We start from the raw sequence: 15933 nt of genomic DNA on the forward strand, positions 1-15933 counted from the left end.
CCTTCCCGCCTCGGCGAGTCACGTGACGGCGGCTCCGGCTGGGAATTCCCCCCCCCCGTCACGTGGTCGCGCGCCCAGCCTCGTCACGTGACCGACGGGCTCAGGCGCCTCTCACGTGACCCGAGAGGAGCGGGGGGGATGGGGTAACGGGGGGGGGAGGGGAAAATGGGGGGGAAGGGGGGGTCTGGGGGGGTCTGGGGGGTCCGAGGGGGTGTGGGGGGGCAGAAGGGGGTGGGGGAATGTGGGGGGGCTTGGCTGGGGGGAGATAGGGGGTTGGGGGGTCTGGAAATGGGGGGGAAGGGGGGGTGGGGGCCTGTGGGGGGGCAGAGGGGGGGAGACAGAGGGTTGGGGGGTCTGGAAGTGGGGGGGAAGGGGGGGTCTGGGGGTTCCGAGAGGGGTTGGGGGTCAGAGGTGGGGGAGACAGGGGGTTGGGGGGTCTGGGAATGGGGGGGAACGGGGGGGGTCTGGGGGGTCCGAGGGGGGAGACAGAGGGTTGGGGGGTCTGGAAAAGGGGGGGAAGGGGGGTCTAGGGGGTCTGAGGAGGTGTGAGGGGGCAGAGGGGGGGAGACAAGGGGTTGGGGGGTCTGGAAATGGGGGGGAAGGGGGGGTCTGGGGGGGTGTGGGGGTGCAGAAGGGGGGAGATAGGGGGTTGGGGGGGCCTGGAAATGGGGGGGAAGGGGGGATCTGGGGGGTCTGGAGGGGTAGAGGGGGATTGGGGGCATGTGGGGGGGCTTGGCTGGGGGGGAGACAGGGGTTTGGGGGGTCTGGAATGGGGGGGAAGGGGGGGGCTGGGGGCCTGTGGGGGGGCTTGGCTGGGGGGAGACAGGGGGTTGGGGGGTCTGGGAATTGGGGGGGATAAAGATTTGGGGGAGCTTGGAGGGGTGACAGGGGTTTCGGGGGGCTGGGAAGGGGGGGAACAGGGATTTGGGGGGGCCGGGAGGAGGGGACAGGCTTGGGGGTCCCAGTGGGGGTCCCAGGGACTTGGGGAGCTCCTGGGGGGTTCTGGGAGGCATCTCAAGGGCTTGGGGGGCTCCTGGGATGTTCTGGGGGTCACAGGGACTTGGGGGGTCCTGGGGTGACTCAGGTGTCTTAAGTGGGGGTCACAAGGACTCGGGGGGCTCCTCGGAGGGTCTCAGTGGGGTCCTGGGGGGTCACAAGGATTTGGGGGGGTCCTGGTGGGAATCACAGGGACTTGGGGGGCTCCTGGGGGGTCCTGTGGGTGTCACAGGGACTTGGGGGGCTCCTGGGGGGCCTCAGGGGGCCTCCTGGGGGGTCACAGGGACTTGGGGGCCTCCTGGGGGGGCTCAGGGGGCCTCCTGGGGGGGCTCCTGGAGGTCCTCAGGGGGGCTTCTGAGGGGTCACAGGGACTTGGGGGGCTCCTGGAGGGGCTCGGGGGGGGGCTCCTGGTGGGTCACAGGAACTTGGGGGGCTCCTGGGGGGGCTCGGGGGGGGGCTCCTGGGGGGTCACAGGGACTTGGGGGGCTCCTGGGGGGGCTCGGGGGGGGGCTCCTGGGGGGTCACAGGGACTTGGGGGGCTCTGGGGGGGCCTCAGGGGGGCTCGAGGGGGTCACAGGGACTTGGGGGGGCTCCAGGGGGTCCTCAGGGGGGGTCACAGGGACTTGGGGGGCTCCTGGGGGGTCACAGGGACTTGGGGGGCTCCTGGGGTGTCCTGTGGGTGTCACAGGGATTTGGGGGCTCGGGGGGGGTGTCACAGGGGCTTGGGGGGCTCCTGGAGGTCCTCAGGGGGGCTTCTGAGGGGTCACAGGGACTTGGGGGGCTCCTGGAGGGGCTCGGGGGGGGCTCCTGGGGGGTCACAGGGACTTGGGGGGCTCAGGGGGGTCCCGTTTGGGGGTCTCAGTGTTGGGGTGCGGGTGCCAGGGCTCTGGGGGTGCCGGTGGCGCTGTGGGCGCTCGCCTGGAGCTGCGTCGCGGAGCTCCTGCTCGAGCCGGATCAGCCCTTCCGGTAAGGACCGGGAACAGCGGGAAAGGATGGGATCATCGGGATCCTCCGGGATCCCTGGGAAGGGCTGGGATCACCAGGATAAACCAGAATCACCAGGAGGGTTTGGGGTCACCAGGATCAGCTGGGATTGCCAGGAAGGGTTGGGGTCAGCGGGATCATCTGGGATTGCCAAGAAGGGTTGGGATCACCAGGATCATCCGGGATTGCTGGGAAGGGTTGGGATCACCAGGATCATCTGGGATTGCCAAGAAGGGTTGGGATCACCAGGATCATCTGGGATTGCCAGGAAGGGTTGGGATCACTGGGATCATCCGGGATTGCCAGGAAGGGTTGGGATCACCAGGATCATCCGGGATTGCTGGGAAGGGTTGGGATCACCAGGATCATCTGGGATTGCCGGGAAGGGTTGGGATCACCAGGATCATCCGGGATTGCCAAGGAGGGTTGGGATCACCAGGATCATCCGGGATTGCCAAGGAGGGTTGGGATCACCAGGATCATCCGGGATTGCCAGGAAGGGTTGGGATCACTGGGATCATCCAAGATTGCCAGGAAGGGTTGGGATCACCAGGATCATCTGGGATTGCCAGGAAGGGTTGGGATCACCAGGATCATCTGGGATTGCCAGGAAGGGTTGGGATCACCAGGATCATCTGGGATTGCCGGGAAGGATTGGGATCACCAGGATCATCCGGGATTGCTGGGAAGGGTTGGGATCACCAGGATCATCTGGGATTGCTAGGAAGGGTTGGGATCACCAGGATCATCTGGGATTGCCAAGAAGGGTTGGGATCACTAGGATCATCCAGGATCACGGAGAAGGGTTGGGATCACCAGGACCGCCTGGGATCACCGGGAAGGGTTGGGATCACCAGGCTCGAGATCTCTGGGAATGGGTGGGATCTCCGGGAAGGTTTGGGATGGTGGGATGGCGGGTTCCGGCCGTGGCCGCTGAGCTCCCCTCGCAGCGTTCCCGACGGCTGGAGCCACGTGGAGAGGGTGCCGCCCGGCCAGACCCTGGAGCTGATCCTGGCGCTGAGACAACGCGGCACCGACCGCCTCGAGAGCCTCGTCCGAGACGTCTCCGACCCCAAATCACCCCGATACGGTAACCGGGACCCTGCGGATGGGACCTGGATCCGTGGGTGGAGGACTGGGAGGGTCTGCAGAGGGATCTGGAGAACCTGGATCCATGGATGGAGGGCTGGGAGGGTCTGCAGAGGGACCTGGAGAACCTGGATCCGTGGGTGGAGGGCTGGGAGGGTCTGCAGAGGGACCTGGAGAACCTGGATCCATGGGTGGAGAGCTGGGAGGGTCTTCAGAGGGATCTGGAGAACCTGGATCCATGGGTGGAGGGCAGGGAGGGTCTGCAGAGGGATCTGGAGAACCTGGATCCATGGATGGAGGGCAGGGAGGGTCTGCAGAGGGACCTGGAGAACCTGGATCCGTGGGTGGAGGGCTGGGAGGGTCTGCAGAGTGATCTGGAGAACCTGGATCCGTGGGTGGAGGGCTGGGAGGGTCTGTAGAGGGACCTGGAGAACCTGGATCCGTGGGTGGAGGGCAGGGAGGGTCTGCAGAGGGACCTGGAGAACCTGGATCCATGGGTGGAGAGCTGGGAGGGTCTTCAGAGGGATCTGGAGAACCTGGATCCATGGGTGGAGGCCAATGGGATGAAGTTCAACCAGGCAAGTGCTGAGATAAGAAAGACCTTGAGGGGCTGGAGAACGTCTGGAGAAGGGAATGGAGCTGGGAAGGGGCTGGAGAACCAGGGAAGGGGCTGAGGGAGCTGGAGGGGGTTGGTCGGAGAAGAGGAGGTTGCGGTGAGGTGGTTCTTGGTCTCTTCTCCCAAGGAACGTGGGGTGGGATGTGAAGAACCAGCCTCAAGTTGCACCAGGGGAGGTTTAGGTTGGATACTGGGAGAAGTTCCTTCATGGGAAGGGTGGAGAAGCCCCAGCTGAGGGGCTGGTGGCGTCTCCATCCCTGGTGGCTTCAAAATCCACATCATCTTGGAGTGGAGAAGCCGTGGTCGAGGCCGTGGTGGCGTCTCCATCCCTGGAGGCTTCCGGAGCCGAGCAGACGAGTTCCTGGTGGAGGCGGAGGGTTGGAGTTGATGTTCTCCAAGGTTTCCTCCAAGCCGAGGTCTCCTCGGGTCCCTCGCAGGGCGGTTCCTGACGCTGGAGCAGGCGCGGGAGCTGGTGCAGCCGGCGCCGCAGACGCAGCTGGCCGTGCGCAAGTGGCTGCTGGGCCACGGGGTGGACGAGTGTCGCAGCGTGGCCACCCGGGACTTCCTGCAGTGCCGCATGTCCGTGAGGTCAGCTCCTGCGGCAACGGAGCTGCGGCTCCCGCAGGGGGGTGGGATGGAGCTGGATGCAGGAGCTGCAGCTCCATCCCCCTCCCCGATGCAGGAGCTGCAGCTCCGACCCCGCAGCTCCATCCCCTCCTCGATGCAGGAGCTGCAGCTCCATCCCCGTCCCCGATGCAGGAGCTGCAGCTCCGACCCCGCAGCTCCATCCCCTCCTCGATGCAGGAGCTGCAGCTCCATCCCCATCCCCGATGCAGGAGCCGCAGCTCCGACCCCGCAGCTCCATCCCCTCCACGATGCAGGAGCTGCAGCTCCGACCCCGCAGCTCCATCCCTGATGCAGGAGCTGCAGCTCCAACCCCGCAGCTCCATCCCCTCCCCGATGCAGGAGCTGCAGCTCCGACCCCGCAGCTCCATCCCCATCCCCGATGCAGCAGCTGCAGCTCCGACCCCGCAGCTCCATCCCCTCCCCGATGCAGGAGCTGCAGCTCCGACCCCGCAGCTCCATCCCCATCCCCGATGCAGCAGCTGCAGCTCCGACCCCGCAGCTCCATCCCCTCCACGATGCAGGAGCTGCGGCTCCGACCCCGCAGCTCCTGCATCAAGGAATGGGGTGTTGGAGCTGCAGCTCCTGCATTGAGGATGCAACGGAGCTGCGGCTCCTGTAGCAGGGATGGGATGGAGCTGGATGCAGGATCTGCAGCTCCTGCAATGGGAATGGGGATGGAGCTGCAGCTCCTGCATCGAGGAGGGAATGGAGCTGCGGCTCCTGCATGGGGATGGGATGGAGCTGCAGCTCCTGCATCCAGGATGGGGATGGAGCTGTGGGATCAGAGCTGCTGCTCCTGCTTTGAGATGGGGATGGAGTTACGGTGTCGGAGCTGCAGGTCCTGCATCAGGGATGGAACTGGATGCAGGATCTGCAGCTCCTGCAATGGGAATGGGGATGGAGCTGCAGCTCCTGCAGGTGGATGGGATGGGGATGGAGCTGCGGCTCCTGCAGCGGGGATGGGGATGGAGCTGGATGCAGGAGCTGCAGCTCCTGCATGGGGAACGGGGATGGAGCTGCGGTGTCAGAGCTGCAGCTCCTGCAGGTGGATGGGGATGGAGCTGGATGCAGGAGCTGCAGCTCCGGCAGCAGGGATGGAGCTGCGGGGTCGGAGCTGCAGCTCCTGCATCGAGGAGGGGATGGAGCTGCGGCTCCTGCAGCGGGGATGGGATGGAGCTGGAGGTCCTGCAGCGGGGATGGGATGGAGCTGCAGCTTCTGCAGCAGGGATGGGATCGAGTTGGATGTCCTTCTGCAGGGATGGGATGGAGCTGCGGCGTTGGAGCTGCAGCTCTTGCAGTGAGGAAGGGGATGGAGCTGCGGTGTCAGAGCTGCGGCTCCTGCATGGGGATGGGGACGACTCTGCAGCTCCTGTATCAAGGATGGGATGGAGCTGCAGCTCCTGCATGGGGATGGAGATGCTGGGGTGTCCGAGCTGCAGCTCCTGCATCGGGGACGGGGACGGATGCAGGAGCCGCGGCGGCTGACCTGGTGCCGTTCCCGGTGTCGCAGCACGGCCGAGCGTCTCCTGCCGGGAGCCGAGTTTCACCGCTACAGGCGGGGCCCGCGCAGCGTCCTGCGCTCCCCGCGCCCCTACAGCGTCCCCCGCGACGTCGCCCCGCACCTCGACTTCGGTACGATGGGAGCATCACGGCCGGGGTGGGAGGGGACGTGGTCCTGGTTGGAGAGGTCCCTGATCCGTGGCTGGTGGCCCAGGGGTCCAGCAGCTCCTCCGGGATCCCTGAGGAGCACTGGGCTTGGGGTTTGGATCCCTGGAAGCGTCCAAGGTTGGGTTGGATGGGACTTGGTCTTGTTTGGAGAGGTCCTTATCCCTGCCTGGTGGCCCAGAGGATGGCAGGGCAGCTCCTCCAGCTTCTCCAGGATCCCTGAGGAGCTTTGGGCTTGGGATTTGGATCCCTGGAAGCATCCAGGCTTGGGTTGGAGAGGTCCTTGATCCATGGTTGGTGGCCTAGAGGATGGCAGGACAGCTCCTCCAGCTTCTCCAGGATCCCTGAGGAGCACTGGGCTTGGGATTTGGATCCCTGGAAGCATCCAAGGTTGGGTTGGATGGGACTTGGTCTTGTTTGGAGAGGTCCTTATCCCTGCCTGGTGGCCCAGGGGATGGCAGGGCAGCTCCTCCAGCTTCTCCAGGATCCCTGAGGAGCATTGGGCTTGGGATTTGGATCCCTGGAAGCATCCAAGATTGGGTCGGAGAGGTCCCTGATCTATGCCTGGTGGCCCAGAGGATGGCAGGGCAGCTCCTCCAGGATCCCTGAGGAGCATTTTGCTAGGGATTTGGATCCCTGAGAGCATCCAAGGTTGGGTCAGGGAGGTCCTTGATCCGTGGTTGGTGGCCTAGAGGATGGCAGGGCAGCTCCTCCAGCTCCTCCAGGATCCCTGAGGAGCATTGGGCTTGGGATTTGGATCCCTGGAAGCATCCAAGGTTGGGTCAGAGAGGTCCCTGATCCATGGTTGGTGGCCTAGAGGATGGCAGGGCAGCTCCTCCAGGATCCCTGAGGAGCATTTTGCTAGGGATTTGGATCCCTGGAAGCATCCAAGCTTGGGTCGGAGAGGTCCTTGATCCATGGTTGGCGGCCTAGAGGATGGCAGGGCAGCTCCTCCAGCTTTTCTGGGATCCCTGAGGAGCTGGAAGCATCCGAGGTTGGGTTGGAGAGGTCCCTGTCCCTGGCTGGTGGCCCAGGGGATGGCAGGGCAGCTCCTACAGGATCTCTGAGGAGCTCCAAATGTAGGACACGGATTCTGCATCCCTGGAAGCATCCAAGGTTGGGTTGGAGAGGTCCTTGATCCATGGTTGGCGGCCTAGAGGATGGCAGGGCAGCTCCTCCAGCTTTTCTGGGATCCCTGAGGAGCTGGAAGCATCCGAGGTTGGGTTGGATGGGGCTTGGTCTGGTTTGGAGAGGTCCCTGATCCATGGCTGGTGGCCCAGAGGACCAGCAGCTCCTCCAGCTTCTCCAGGATCCCTGAGGAGCTCCTGGGCCTCTGTGTGCAGAGCCCGGGCGCAGCCCATCTCCATGGACATGGAGCCGCTTCCCCCAGAGCTCCTGGCCTCGAATCCCTTTGGAATCCCCTGGGTGGCCTGGAGGTGGGAGGGATGGGGTGGGAATGGTGGTGAGGAACCATGGGACCCTTCCTCATCTACCAACCCGAGCCAGGGGGCAGCGTCCTTGCCTGTGGTGGAACCGGATGGGCTTTGAGGTCCCTTCCAACACATTTCATCATTCTATGATCCCTGGAGGGGTTCAGGGCCAGGTTGGATGGAGCTTGGAGCCCCTGATCCAGTGGGAGGTGTCCGTGCCCACAGCAGGAGGTGGGACTGGGTGGGCTTTGAGGTCCCTTCCAACCCAACCCATTCCATGAATCCAGGGAATGGCCCAAGGCAGAGAGGTGGAACTGGATGGACTTTGAGGTCTCTTCCAACCGAACCCGTTCCATCCTTCCAAGGACTGATCCATGGCAGTGAGGTGGATCTGGATGGGCTTTGAGGTCCCTTCCATCCCAACCCATTCCATGAATCCAGGGAATGGCCCAAGACAAAGAGGTGGAACTGGATGGACTTTGAGGTCCTTCTCAATCCAACCCATTCCCTGATTCCCCATCTCCAGCGTGGTGGGATCCAGAGGGAGGGTGGGGCAGGAGAAGCCGAGGAGCTGTAGGGACACGGTTCCAGATCTCTGGTCCGTGACGGCTCCTCCATCTCCTCCTCGCAGTGGGCGGCCTCCACCGCTTCCCGGCCGAGAGGAAGGTGCTGAGCCGGGCCTGGGCCACCTCGGGGCCTCCCAGCGGGGAGCGAGCGGCCTTCCACCTGGGGGTGACGCCGTCCATCGTCCGCAAGAGATACAACATGACGGGAGAGGACATCGGCCAGCTGGCCAACAACAGCCAGGCCTGCGCACAGGTAACGCGCAGCTCCACGCCCTGGGGGGGCTGGAGGAGCTCGGGGGGTTCCCCACGCCCTGGAGCTTCTGCAGGGGCTTGGTGGGTCTGGAGATCCTGGAGGAGCTCAGGGGGTTCTCCACGCGTTGGTGCTTCTCCAAGGACTTGGTGGATCTGGTGATCCTGGAGAAGCTCAGGGGGTTCCTTGGGAGCTGGTGGTGGATCTGGAGATCCAGGAGATGCTCGGGGGGTTCCTTAGGAGCTGGAACTCCACAGCCCCATGTATTGGTGCTTCTCAAGGACTTGGTGGGTCTGGAGATCCCTGAGAAGCTCAGGGGGTTCCTTGGAAGCTGGAACTCCACAGCCTCACACGTTGGTGCTTCTCAAGGACTTGGTGGGTCTGGAGATGCCGGAGAAGCTCAGGGGGATCCTTGGGAGTTGGTGGTGGGTCTGGAGATCCCAGAGAAGCTTGGGGGGTTCCTTGGGAGCTGGTGGTGTATCTGGAGATCCTGGAGGAGCTTGGGGGGTTCCTTGGGAGCTGGAACTCCACAGCCCCATCATTGGTGCTTCTCCAAGGACTTGGTGGGTCTGGAGATCTTGAAGAAGCTCGGGGGGTTCCTTGGGAGCTGGAACTCCACAGCCTGAAGTGCTGGTGCTTCTCAAGGACTTGGTGGGTCTGGAGATGCCGGAGAAGCTCGGGGGGTTCCTCAGGAGCTGGAACTCCACAGCCCCATGCGTTGGTGCTTCTCAAGGACTTGGTGGATCTGGAGAACCTGGAGGAGCTCGGGGGGTTCCCCACACGTTGGTGCTTCTCCAAGGACTTGGTGGGTCTGGAGATCCTGGAGAAGCTCAGGGGGTTCCTTGGGAGCTGAAACTCCACAGACTGAAGCGTTGGTGCTTCTCCAAGGGCTTGGTGGATCTGGTGATCCCAGAGAAGCTCGGGGGGTTCCTTGGGAGCTGGTGGTGGATCTGGTGATCCCAGAGGAGCTCGGGCGATTCCTTAGGAGCTGGAACTCCACAGCTCCACGCGTTGGTGCTTCTCCAAGGACTTGGTGGGTCTGGAGATCCCGGAGAAGCTCAGGGGGTTCCTCTGGAGCTGGAACTCGACGCTGGGACAACTTCTGAAGCCTGGAGAAGCCCCTTCCCTTGGGGTCAGCCCGCGGTGTCCGTGTCTCCGCAGTTCCTGGAGCAGTATTTCCACCAGGCGGACGTGGCCGAGTTCATGCAGCTCTTCGGGAGCAGCTTCGGGCACCGCTCCAGCGTGGACCGCGTGGTGGGACACCAGGGCCGGGGCAAAGCCGGGCTGGAGGCCAGCCTGGACGTGGAGTACATCATGAGCACGGGCGCCAACATCTCCACCTGGGTCTTCAGCAACGCAGGTACCGCTCGCTCCCTCCTGGGGGTCGTCCCGCGGCTGCTTCCGCGGAGTCCTTGAGCTTGGGAAAGAGCTCGGAGCTCAGCCAGCCCGGCCACCTCCACCCAGCCTGGATCGGGGCTTGGATGGACCCCGGTGCAGGATCTTCTCGGGGTCCCACCTCTCCGGCTTGGCCGCGTCCCTCTGGATCCCACCCCTTTCCGTTCAATGGATCCCTGACCTCTGGGTCCATCCCTTCCCACTCAATGGATCCTTTCATCTTGGATCCATCCCTTCCCCCTCAATGGATCCTTTCATCTTGGACCCATCCCTTCCCCCTCAATGGATCCTTTCATCTTGGACCCATCCCTTCTCCCTGGGTCCATCCCATCCCCCTCCATGGATCCTTTCTTCCTGGATCCATCTCTTCCCAATCAACAATTCCTTCCCTCCAGGTCCATCTCTTTCTCCTCAATGGATCCTTTCACCTTAGATCCATCTCTTCCCCCTGGATCCATCTCTTCCTCCTCAATGGCTCCTTCCCCCTTGGATCCATCCCTTCTCCCCTTGGTCCATCCCTTCTCCCTGGGTCCATCCCTTCCCCCTCAATGGATCCTTTCCTCCTGGATCCATCTCTTCACAATCAATGAGCCCTTCCCTCTAGGTCCATCTCTTCCCCCTCAATGGATCCTTTCATCTTGGGTCCATCCCTTCCCCCTCAATGGATCCTTTCATCTTGGATCCATCCCTTCTCCCCTTGGTCCATCCCTTCCCCCTCAGTGGATCCTTTCCTCCTGGATCCATCTCTTCCCAATCAACAATCCCTTTCCTCCAGGTCCTTCTCTTCCCCCTCAATGGCTCCTTTCACCTTGGATCCATCCTTTCCCCCTGGGCCCATCTCTTCCTCCTCAATGGATCGTTTCATCTTGGATCCATCCCTTCCCCCTCAAAGGATCCTTTCATCTTGGATCCATCCCTTCCCCCTCAATGGCTCCTTTCCCCTGGATCCATCCCTTCCCCCTCAATGGATCCTTTCATCTTGGATCCATCCCTTCCCTCCAGGTCCTTCTCTTCCCCCTCAATGGCTCCTTTCCCCCTGGATCCATCCCTTCCTCTTCAATGGATCCTTTCACCTTGGGTCCATCCCTTCCTCCTCAATGGATCCTTTCACCTTGGCTCCATCTCTTCCCCCTGGATCCATCCCTTCCCTCCAGGTCCACCCCTTCCCCCTCAATGGCTCCTTTCCCCCTGGATCCATCCCTTCCTCTTCAACGGATCCTTTCACCTTGGATCCATCCCTTCCCTCCAGGTCCATCCCTTCCCCCTCAATGGCTCCTTTCCCCCTGGGTCCATCTCTTCCCCCTCAATGGATCCTTTCATCTTGGATCCATCCCTTCCCTCCAGGTTCTTCTCTTCCCCTTCAATGGATCCTTTCATCTTGGATCCATCCCTTCCCCCTCAATGGCTCCTTTCCCCTGGATCCATCCCTTCCCCCTCAATGGATCCTTTCATCTTGGATCCATCCCTTCCCTCCAGGTCCTTCTCTTCCCCCTCAATGGCTCCTTTCCCCCTGGATCCATCCCTTTCCTCCAGGTCCTTCTCTTCCTCCTCAATGGCTCCTTTCCCCCTGGATCCATCCCTTCCTCTTCAATGGATCCTTTCACCTTGGATCCATCCCTTCCCCCTGGATCCATCTCTTCCCCCTCAATGGATCCTTTCACCTTGGATCCATCCCTTCCCCCTGGGTCCATCCCTTCCCCCTCAATGGATCCTTTCATCTTGGATCCATCCCTTCCCCCTCAAAGGATCCTTTCATCTTGGATCCATCTCTTCCCCCTCAATGGATCCTTTCATCTTGGATCCATCCCTTCCCTCCAGGTCCTTCTCTTCCCCCTCAATGGCTCCTTTCCCCCTTGGCTCCATCCCTTCTCCCTTGGCTCCATCCCTTCTCCCTTGGCTCCATCCCTTCTCCCTTGGCTCCATCCCTTCCCCCTGGCTCCATCCCTTCCCCCTGGGTCCCTCTCTCCCGCGGGGGCCGTTCCCCGTTGCCGTAGTCTCCGGCTTTGCTCGGCGCAGGGCGGCACGAGAGCCAGGAGCCGTTCCTGGCGTGGCTGCTGGTCCTCAGCAACACGTCGGCGCTGCCCTGGGTGCACTCGGTGAGCTACGGGGACGACGAGGACAGCCTCTCGCGCTCCTACCTGCGGCGCCTCAACCTCGAGTTCATGAAGGCGGCCGCTCGCGGATTGACCATCCTCTTCGCCTCCGGTGCGTGAGACGCCCCCGAGCTCCCATCGGCTCCGCCGGGAGATCTTCCCGTCGTCGTCGGAGCTCCTGCTGGACCTTGCTGGATCCGTCTCCGTTGGCAGGTGACGACGGCGCCGGCTGCCGCAGGGACCCCGGGGGCAACCACACCTTCCGGCCCAGCTTCCCGGCCTCCAGGTGAGTGCGGGGGTGGTGGGAACGGCATCTGGGGAGGGTTTGGAGGTCCTGGGGGAGACACCAGCAGCTGGGAACGATTGGAGATGGAGGGACCTGCTCAGCCCTCCAGGTAGCGCTGAGGGTGGGTGTGGAGCTCCTCCAGCTTCTCCGGGATCCCTGAGGAGCACTGGGCTTGGGATTTGGATCCTTGGAAGCATCCAAGGTTGGGTTGGATGAGACTTGGTCTTGTTTGGAGAGGTCCCTGATCCGTGGCTGGTGGCCCAGGGGATGGCAGGGAAGCTCCTCCAGCTTCTCCGGGATCCCTGAGGAGCATTAGGCTTGGGATTTGGATCCTTGGAAGCATCCAAGGTTGGGCTGGATGGGACTTGGAGCAGCCTGGTCCAGTTGAAGAAGTTCTTGACCGTGGCTGGTGGCCCAGAGGATGGCATGGCAGCTCCTCCAGCTTCTCCGGGATCCCTGAGGAGCACTGGGCTTGGCATTTGGATCCTTGGAAGCATCCAAGGTTGGGTTGGATGGGACTTGGTCTTGTTTGGAGAGGTCCCTGATCCATGGCTGGTGGCCCAGGGGATGGCAGAGAAGCTCCTCCAGCTTCTCTGGGATCCCTGAGGAGCATTTTCCAAGGGATTTGGATCCCTAGAAGCATCCAAGCTTGGGCTGGAGATGTCCCTGATCCATGGCTGGTGGCCCAGGGTCTGGAAGAGCAGCTCCTCCAGCTTCTCCAGGATCCCTGAGGAGCACTGGGCTTGGCATTTGGATCCCAGGAAGCTGCCTTGTTCCCACCCCGTCCCCTCCTTTGTCCTCCCCAGTCCCTACGTCACCACAGTGGGTGGAACGTCCTTCCGGAACCCATTCCTGGTGACGGAGGAGGTGACCGATTACATCAGCGGGGGCGGCTTCAGCAACGTCTTCTCCATGCCCGACTACCAGGTGAGGAGGCGCCGCTCCCACCGGATCCTGGGGATCACGGGAACGGGGCGGGGATGGAGGCCACCAGGGGGAGGTCCCACTGCTGGGCCTCCTCATTTGAGGTCCCACCTTGCTCTTCCCGAGCTCTAGGATCTGTAGTTGAACTTCATGAGGTTCCTCCAACCCAACATTCCAGCCTTGGGGACCTGGTTCAGAGCTGGGGTTGGTGTCGTTGGGTTTCTGGTTGGACTTGGTGATCCCCAAGCTCTTCTCCAACCTCAACAATTCCATGATTCTACACAACAACCCTGTCCTGGTCCATGGGTCGTTCCTCCTAAGCTCCAGTATCCTTGGTTGAACTTCATGAGGTTCCATCAATCCAACATTCCAGCCTTGGGGACCTGGTTCAGAGCTGGGGTTGGTGTCATGGGTTTATGGACAGGCTGGATGACCCTGAAGGTCTTTTCCCACCTTAATGATTCCATGATCCTGTCCTGGTCCGTGGGTTGTTGCCCCTAAGATCTGGGATCATTGGTTGAACTTCATGAGGTTCCTCCAACCCGACATTCCAGCCTTGGGGACCTGGTTCAGTGCTGGGGTTGGTGTCATTGGGTTTCTGGTTGGACTGGGTGATCCCCAAGCTCTTCTCCAACCTCAACAATCCCACGATTCTACACAACAACCCTGTCCTGGTCCATGGGTCGTTCCTCCTAAGCTCCAGAATCCTTGGTTGAACCTCATGAGGTTCCTCCAACCCAACATTCCAGCCTTCGGGGGCTTGTTTGGTGCTGGGGTTGGTGTCGTTGGGTTCACAGCTGGACTGGTTGATCCCCAAGCTCTCCTCCAACCTCCAGATCTCAACGTTCTCGCCTCCCAGGTCGCCGCCGTCCAGCAGTTCCTGCGCTCGTCCCCCAAGCTCCCCCCCAGCTCCTACTTCAACCGCAGCGGCCGAGCCTACCCGGACCTGGCCGCCCTCTCCGACAACTACTGGGTGGTGACCAACCGCCTCCCGCTGCCCTGGGTCTCGGGCACCTCGGTGAGGGGCAAGGAGGCCGCGGTGGGGCTGGTGACGCCGCGGTGGGGCTGGTGACGCCGCGGTGGGGTTGGTGACGCCGCGGTGGGGTTGGTGACGCCGCGGTGGGGCTGGTGACGCTGCGGTGGGGCCGGTGGGCGCTGAGCGGGGGCTCCCGGCAGGCGTCGACGCCCGTGGTGGCCGGGATGGTGGCTCTGGTCAACGACCGGCGTCTGCGGCGAGGGCTGCCGCCCCTCGGCTTCCTCAACCCCGCGCTCTACGGGCTGCCCCCCCGGCACCGCGACGCCCTCTACGACGTGAGCCACGGGCCCGGCTGGGGGGGCTGGACTGGGGGGGCTGGGGGGCTGGACTGGGGCTGCTAGGGGACTGGGGGGCAGGACTGGGGAGCTCTGGGGGGCAGGACTGGGGCTGCTGGGGGACTGGGGGGCAGGACTGGGGTTACTGGGAGGCTGGACTGGGGCTGCTGGGGGGCTCTGGGGGGCAGGACTGGGGCTGCTGGGGGGCTCTGGGGGGCAGGACTGGGGTTACTGGGGGGCAGGACTGGGGTTACTGGGGGGCTGGACTGGGGTTGCTGGGGGACTGGGGGGCAGGACTGGGGGGCTCTGGGGGGCAGGACTGGGGCTGCTGGGGGGCTCTGGGGGGCAGGACTGGGGTTACTGGGGGGCTGGACTGGGGTTGCTGGGGGACTGGGGGGCAGGACTGGGGAGCTCTGGGGGGCAGGACTGGGGCTGCTGGGGGGCTCTGGGGGGCAGGACTGGGGTTACTGGGGGGCAGGACTGGGGTTACTGGGGGGCTGGACTGGGGTTGCTGGGGGACTGGGGGGCAGGACTGGGGGGCTCTGGGGGGCAGGACTGGGGCTGCTGGGGGACTGGGGGGCAAGACTGGGGTTACTGGGGGGCTCTGGGGGGCTGGACTGGGGCTGCTGGGGGACTGGGGGGCAGGACTGGGGCTGCTGGGGCTGCTGGGGGGCAGGACTGGGGGGCTCTGGGGGGCTGGGCTGGGGCTGCTGGGGGGCTCTGGGGGGCAGGACTGGGGCTGCTGGGGGATTGGGGGGCAGGACTGGGGTTACTGGGGGGCTGGACTGGGGTTACTGGGGGGCAGGACTGGGGCTGCTGGGGGACTGGGGGGCAAGACTGGGGTTCCTGGGGGGCTGGACTGGGGCTGCTGGGGGGCTCTGGGGGGCAGAACTGGGGCTGCTGGGGGATTGGGGGGGCTGGACTGGGGCTGCTGGTTGCCCCCCCAGTTCCCAGTTGCCCCCGTAGTCACCCCCCCACAGTTCCCAGTTACCCCCCCCAGTTCCCCTGGTCCCCCCTGCGGTTCCTTCCCCCCCCCCCCGGTCCCTTCCGGTTTTCCCCCCCGCCCCCGGTTCCCGGTGCGAGGGTTCCGGTTGCCGGTGCAGGTGACCCGCGGGTGCCACGTGTCGTGCCTGGACGGGACGGTGCAGGGTCAGGGCTTCTGCGCCGGCCCCGCCTGGGACCCGGTCACCGGCTGGGGGACGCCCAACTTCCCGCGGCTGCTGGCGGCGCTGGGGCCGCCCTGACCGGGGACACCGGGAACGCGGAGCCCGGGGACCGGAAGTCGGGGCGCGGGGACCGGAAGTCGCCGCCACCGGGATTAATAAACGTGCTCCCCGCGCTTCCCGCCGGTCTGTGCCGAGGGGGCGGGGCCAAGGGTCGCCGCAGCCAATGGGAGGGCGCGTATGCAATGGAGGCGGGGCCTGAGCGAGCGTCGAGGCCAATGGGACCTGGCGGGGCGACTAGGGGGGCAACTGGGAACTGGGGGGGCGACTAGGGGGGCGACTGGGAAGTGGGGGGTGACTAGGAGGGTAACTGGGACTGGGGGGGCGACTAGGGGGGCAACTGGGGACTGGGGGGGCGACTAGGGGGGCGACTGGGAACTGGGGGGGTGACTAGGAGGGTAACTGGGGACTGGGGGGGTGACTAGGGGGGCAACTGGGGACTGGGGGGGCGACTAGGGGGGCAACTGCGACCTGCGGG

At 63.9% G+C, this 15933-nt stretch overlaps 1 protein-coding gene across 1 annotated transcript; it reads left to right on the forward strand.

Moving 5' to 3' along the window:
* Positions 1 to 123: 123 nt before the first annotated feature.
* Positions 124 to 15572, forward strand: TPP1 (tripeptidyl peptidase 1). Its single transcript, XM_069881694.1, has 13 exons — positions 124 to 143; positions 1879 to 1962; positions 2931 to 3070; positions 4123 to 4273; positions 5823 to 5944; positions 8039 to 8226; positions 9385 to 9583; positions 11635 to 11823; positions 11925 to 11997; positions 12804 to 12924; positions 13781 to 13939; positions 14098 to 14232; positions 15336 to 15572. The coding sequence occupies exons 1-13, from the start codon at positions 139 to 141 to the stop codon at positions 15474 to 15476; spliced, it is 1707 nt and encodes a 568-aa protein (XP_069737795.1). The 5' UTR covers positions 124 to 138; the 3' UTR covers positions 15477 to 15572.
* The last annotated feature ends 361 nt before the right edge of the window (positions 15573 to 15933 follow it).

This window comes from Phaenicophaeus curvirostris, unplaced genomic scaffold (assembly GCF_032191515.1).
Source record: "Phaenicophaeus curvirostris isolate KB17595 unplaced genomic scaffold, BPBGC_Pcur_1.0 scaffold_59, whole genome shotgun sequence".
Lineage (NCBI taxonomy): Eukaryota > Metazoa > Chordata > Aves > Cuculiformes > Cuculidae > Phaenicophaeus > Phaenicophaeus curvirostris.

Coding starts and splice junctions, on each gene's coding strand:
- TPP1 (XM_069881694.1), top strand. Junction 8,227..9,384: donor ACAGCCAGGCCTGCGCACAG/GTAACGCGCAGC, acceptor GTGTCTCCGCAG/TTCCTGGAGCAGTATTTCCA. Junction 11,998..12,803: donor CCCAGCTTCCCGGCCTCCAG/GTGAGTGCGGGG, acceptor TGTCCTCCCCAG/TCCCTACGTCACCACAGTGG.